At 38.7% G+C, this 6,324-nt stretch overlaps 1 protein-coding gene across 2 annotated transcripts; it reads left to right on the top strand.

The window, feature by feature from the left end:
- Positions 1 to 3,716: 3,716 nt before the first annotated feature.
- Positions 3,717 to 6,324, top strand: LOC132798654 (uncharacterized). 2 transcript variants are annotated; one of them, XM_060810593.1, is made up of 4 exons: positions 3,717 to 3,974; positions 5,130 to 5,429; positions 5,506 to 5,649; positions 5,709 to 6,324. In XM_060810593.1, the coding sequence occupies exons 1-4, from the start codon at positions 3,905 to 3,907 to the stop codon at positions 6,191 to 6,193; spliced, it is 999 nt and encodes a 332-aa protein (XP_060666576.1). In that variant the 5' UTR covers positions 3,717 to 3,904; the 3' UTR covers positions 6,194 to 6,324. The 2 variants fall into 2 exon arrangements, with proteins under 2 accessions (XP_060666576.1, XP_060666577.1); XM_060810594.1 differs by having other exon boundaries at positions 3,720 to 3,974; positions 5,509 to 5,649; positions 5,709 to 6,320.

Below are 6,324 nucleotides of genomic sequence, written 5' to 3'. Positions count from 1 at the left end.
GTCGGATCGCTGGCTCTGGGGATGGTTTTGCTGGCTGGCTTGCTAAATTGGTGGGTGGTATGAATGGATAGATGGATGGAGAGTTGTGGTGGTGGTGGAAATCAAACGGCAACAATGCAATCAAAATTTTCGTTTCCTTTACCTTGGTGCAAATTTAGTTATTGTCTAGACTCTGGAGTCGGAGATACGCAACACTCGAGGGAATTGTTCGGTCATAATTTAATTCTGCTGGCCCATTATTTCATTAGTTGAGCGGCAGTTGCATTCGACCTCCCGCTCTCCTTTGTTGCCACCCTCACTCCGAATTTGTGCAATTTATTTACAGTATTGTCGTATTGTAATATGGCTCTGGCAGCTAGACGCATAAATTTGTGTATTTCGATTTTGATTTTACCATTTTAATTGTTTGCAAACTGCCCAAATACTCAGCCAGTTGCTCCTTTCCCAGTTTCTGTGCCCATTTGTTTGCCCCTCTGTCTTCCTCTCCGTCTGCCCGCAATGTCCACACTGTCTCTGTATCTGCATTGTCTTTGTTGGCCAAACATGTTGTATCTTTGTATCTGCATCTGAGTTGGCTTTCAACAATGTGTTTGTTGCTGTAATTAACATTTATGGTCAAAAACTTAAGATAGTTAACCAAACAACAATTTTGAATTTAGTTCAGACTGTAAATGGCTGCGTTTGCAATCAAAAAGAAAAACATTTAATACTTGTAAATAAATTTGAATGCTTTTTATTTGTTTAAAGTTGTTTGTTTAAATCATTTTTGATCAAATCGATTAAGAAAAAGTAATGCATGGCTTTTTCATGTTATAAATCAAAATCAAGAACAATTGGCAATTCTATTTTTTTAGTTGGGCAAGTGTTAGATCTGTAAACTTAAATGGGTTTGAAGCTATTTAAGAAGTAAGAACAGTTTAAAATGCAATTTTTAACATAAATATTATTATTTCTACTTATTTATTTAAAGTGAAAATTATTTTATGGATACAAGATACAAGTATCTTTTAGCAAGCTCGATGATCGACGATGAGACTTTTTTGTTCATTAATTAAAATTTGATTAAAAATGGGAGCAGAATAATCGATTGTTACACAAAGCCAACTTCTGGTTCTTTTTGGTGGTTCTTTAATTAGGAAATATTTTATTAGAGTTGAGTAACTTCAAAAAAATCTGATTTCGAAAACCGCTCAAATTCTTGAATGATTGTTTTTAATTTACTAAACTTAATATGAGTTTTTTTGAAAACATTCAAGCTCAATGTATACAATTTTATTTCGCAAGATCAATTAGATTACTATAAAAATCTGAATTTACTTTACTAAACATTGTTTACAACAACTTATTTTAAGCTTTAAATTTTCAATAATTTTCTCGTCTGAAATAAGTTAATAATTACTATTTGATAAAACACAAAAAAGAAAGTATTATATATTTATTATATGCCAGCTGTGCTACCAGATATAAGTATAGATATAATATAGCTATAAATCCCAATTGTCGAAAATTAAGGTTTACCTTAAATGGGACAAATTCAATTTCTTAAAGTATGCTATGAAAAATTATTTAAAAACGGACAAATTTTAATTACTCTGCATCCCTAAAAGTATGCAGCGAACATTTTAAAAGTTGTTGGGTGGACAAAATTATGCAAGTGCTGAAAGTATCTTGAGTGGAAGACAATGACGCACTTGAACTTACCAGCTACACTTGAGTGAGTCCATTCTGTCCGTCCGGCAAGTGCAACATAAATGCATAGAAACAATGAAAATTAAGTTGTTGCAAGCAAAACTTTATGCAAATACTCGAAGAAGCCAGAAGATGCCAGCCCAGAGGTCGGACAAGCGGGTAGTCGGGCAGATAAGCAGATGAGAGATTCGAGTCTGCAATGGCAGTGGCTGTGGCTGTGGCAGCAAAAGTATATTAAAAATGTTGACAACGAAATCCATCTGTTTAATGGGTCTGCACGTAGTGCCAAGACAGGCCCATCCCATGTCCACACACTCGCATCGTGGAGTGTTGTGGATAGGCTTTTGTGGGTGCGCTTCTAATCCGCCAGATTACAAAAGTGTGCGGCAATGTTGGAGCTGTGGCCCGGGGCAACAATAATCTCAACCCCATTAGGCAGGGCCCAACTATTACACTTGATAAATTCGAGATTAAAGTGCATTTGCAGTTGAGCCCAGGGCAAGAACAGGCCAAAAGGAAAGCAAACGAATCCAAACCAAAATGAAGTGAACTCAACCGGGCCGGGTCATCAAATTTATGGCCATACATTTGCCAGAATTCACTCCCTGCCAGCCTTCCATTTGTGCACTTGGACGACTCGTGCGCCCTTTTAATTATCACACGTAATGACAGCAGCAAATGCAATTGCTAATTAATTGCCCGGGAGTCGAGGCAAAAGTTCTGGCGCCCTCTTCGAAGAACGAAAGAATTTATGGTCCTTACATTTGTTTGGCTTGACATTATTATTCCAACATGTGTGGTTCAAATGCAATTTCCCCGCTCAAGATAAACCACCCAAAACACCAAAATGTGGTGCTTCGAGGCGTTGGCTAACAAATGACTGTGGCATCAGCTTAACCAAATGGGGGGATTAGCAGAGAATGAAGGGAGAACTGTTCAAAGTAATCGCCGACTCAACTTGAACTTGAATTTGATTCTGATATTATATGGTCGGTCGACAGCTAATGAAGATAATCGTTTGCGCTGTCAAAATTGCCACAAAATATAATTGTGATAGCTCTGGCAATCTGAATGCTGAGAGCTGAGACACGAGAAACATCGAATCGCCAGCAAATGATTAATGATGAGAGCATTATGAAAAAGACCAAAACACAAAAGTTTAGCAATCAGATCTTGAACGTCAGTACAAAAGAAAATACCCTGTATTTGCATTTATTACCATTGAAGCACACAAACCAATACTAATCTCAAATATTATTATTTCGAATAGGTCTTATAATTTTCAAATTCGCATAAAGCACAACGTTCTTGAAAAAATATTCAAGAATATAATTTTATTTGTGCGATTCTATAAATTCAGAATTCCTTCAATGAGTTGTAAATGTCAGTGACAGTTACTGATTGAAAAATAAATAATTTTACTACTACACTCAGTTACTAAGTTCCATCATAATTTGAATGATTTTTAAAGTTGTTTTTAACAAAAGCTTATGCTGTTCGTTTATGCCCTTTGTGTAATTACATTATAAGGTATAAGCACTTCATCAGACACAATAGAATCTCCAAGATACTTAGTACAACGGAAACTTCAGCTAAAAACAATAACAAAAGATGCCAGCCAACTGATTACTTACAATTTAGTCAGGGGCAAAGGGGGTTAGAGACTGAGTTGGGCTTTATACGCATTACATTTTGAAGCTGGCCCCAACTCCCTCTCCTCTCCTCTTCGTCTTGGAATTTCCAAGCAATGCAGCAACTGCTGTCCGGCAACAAAAGTCAGCGATTCACTTATGGGCCCAGTTAAGATGTTATCAACAAAGTGCAAACGTCAACAAGAGAACAGAACTGAACAGAACGGAACGGAACAGAAGCTGGGACAGAAATACAGACAACAAAAACTGAACAATTGAGAAACTGAACAACAAATCTGTTGTTCTCTACGTTCTCCAAGTTCTCCAGCTGGCTAGTTATTTAATTTTTAGTGAATCTCGTCAGATATTTCAATTCGGTCTCTAGTTTTTTTAGTCGTTTGTCGGCGGTTTTCAAGTGCGCACCTGAATCGCGCTTCAAGTCAAAGCTTCGAGTTATCAACCACACTGAAAAATCCCATTAATCAAGACATTCTTAAGTGTTAAAACGGCTGTAGACGAAAACAACTTTAACTTGATTAAAAAGTACTTTTTGCTTTCGTTCGTTTTCTCATCTATTCCCAAAAATGTACCTGGGACAGCCTGTGATTTTTTTGGGATTATGCTGCTTTCTGCTGACTCATCACTGTGCACAAGGTTACTATTGTTCGACAATTTTGTTATTTATCAATTAGTGGCAAGTGTTTCCATTGTTTTTTGCCTAAGATTTCAATCGCTTTGAGACCACCCTCTCCAAAGCTGTTGACTATGTGGGCATTTCCCATAATTTGGGAACTTTTCATGGCGATACCAAAAGTTCCCCAAAAAATGTGAATCATGTTACACGGAATTTTGATTTTAAAAATAGCGTAAACAATCATTAAACCTTAGAAAAGTTCGATTCGCCTTTTTGACTTTTAGAGTCTTTACAATACTTAGCGCAATCATTTCTACTAATAACGTTCAAAACATCAAATGGTGAACGAATTACATACTATATAACACATTTTAATTTAAAATATTTATATTATTGTTGAACGAAACAAGCCATAATTTGCACTATTGTAGATCAATCTTAATTTTAAAAGCTGCTCTTAATCAAAGTAGCACTCTTAATTGTCATTTAAAATTTTGAATGCTGTGTAAATTAATATAGTCTTGTGGTTAATTTAGTTTGCTAATAGTATGCGTCATTCTAGTTATCTAACAATATAAATAAATATATAAAAATATATAAACCGGGTAGAAAGTTGAAGACAAACTTGTCTTGAAACAAACATGAATTATATATTAAATGCCAAGCTATAGATTCGAATTTCCAGAAACTGCAAATCATGAATCAGAGTTCAATAATTCACACTCGACTGACTTTATGCATTAAATTTAAACAAATTAGTTCAGTGGTGAAAAGTTTGCATACTGAAATGTAATCAGAACTGGTCGAAGTGCGCAGAGTCAACTCGAAAGTCACTCAACTGAGTATGTAAGTGTGTACAAGTATATAAATGTGTGTGTACTGAGGGGGTAACGAGATGAAGATATGTCCATAAATAAATCAACGTGCGCTAATTGACAACGTTTGTGGATGGCAGCTTTAACGTGAAACACACTCTAGTTCTTCCGATTTTCCCTCTCTCTGCAGGATGTTGGCAGGATTAGATGCTCGGTGAAGGGGTTGGGGAATAAAAGTGTGTTTGCATAACTTAAATGAAATTTCTTTGCTTAAATGTAATTTCTATGCTAAACCGAAAAACAAACAATGTTGATGGCGTCTGGTACGTGGACACGGGCTTTAATCGTAACCGTAACCAGGTCAAGCGAATAAAGTGTCATCCAAGTTGGATTTCGATGACATGGAGAACAACAACAACAACCAGACGGGTGTGCCAGTTATAATCGGACAGGGACAAGGACAGGGACAGGGGCAGCAGGGCAACAGTGGCAGCGGCTATGATCAGGGCACAGGACGTGCTGGTTCAAGTGGCTCCGGTGGTGGAGATGGAGGTGGAGGTGGAAGCGGAAGCAGTGCAAGTGGAAACAGTGGCCATCGGCCGAAGATACACGGCGTGCGTGTGACTGTCGATACGGGTGATGGGCAGCAGCAAACGAAAGGTAATTAAATTGGCTCACAGCAGCAAAAGCAAATGAGCAAATCAGACTAAAACTAAATGCACTGCCAACTTCAAAGCAGAGTCCAAAGAGAGTGTGGAAATTACGGACTTGGGTAAACACAAGAAACGTGTGGGTATCCACACAGACATTACGTTCGAAATTACCGCCGAGGGTGAGGGAAATGAGACGAGTTCGGCTCAGCAGCGAGACGGCGAGAAAGGTAAGTGAAAGCGGTCTCACTTTCAGCTCACTTTCACTTCTCATTCCCTCGCCCCGCAGAGGACGCCAGTGTGCCCATTTTCAAGGGTCGTGCCAGCAGCAGCAGAGGTGACTCAAAACATCAGTCCAGAGATCCCTACGATCCCAAGGCGCAATGGAATCCCAACTATGCTACTGAACATCGTGGCCTTGATGCCGGCAATCGAGCTGGCTCCAGATCTAGCTCAGACAGCTACTATCCCCAGTACTATCCCCAGCATGTATACACCAGCGACAGCTCCGATGTGGGCGGCATCTATCGCAACGGCGAAACTTGGACCCATTACGTGCCCGTTTGGACCACGGAGCGGTCTCCGCATGAGCAGAGCCAACTGCAGCGACGTCCCAGCTGGAAGCCCTGCTACTGCATGGCCTCCTATGGCACCGACTACAGGCGCCGTCGGGCGAGCAAGACGACAAAAGGCATTAAAGGACCCTCAAGACGGGGAATTGTCAAAAGTCAAGTCCATAAGGTCGACAGCAAGCTGGAGCAGCCTTTCTCCTAAAACATAAGCTCCGATAATTAAAAAATAACTATTCAAGATAAACAATTTAAATATAATTCCAGAACTTCTCACAAAATTCATAGTTAAATGTATACCATATTTATAGATATCCAAAACTTTTCGTATTAAAT

The sequence above is a fragment of the Drosophila nasuta genome, chromosome 2L (genome assembly GCF_023558535.2).
Source record: "Drosophila nasuta strain 15112-1781.00 chromosome 2L, ASM2355853v1, whole genome shotgun sequence".
NCBI lineage: Eukaryota > Metazoa > Arthropoda > Insecta > Diptera > Drosophilidae > Drosophila > Drosophila nasuta.
The sequence above is the reverse complement of the archived record's forward strand: the minus strand, read 5'-3'. Positions and strand labels throughout refer to the sequence as shown.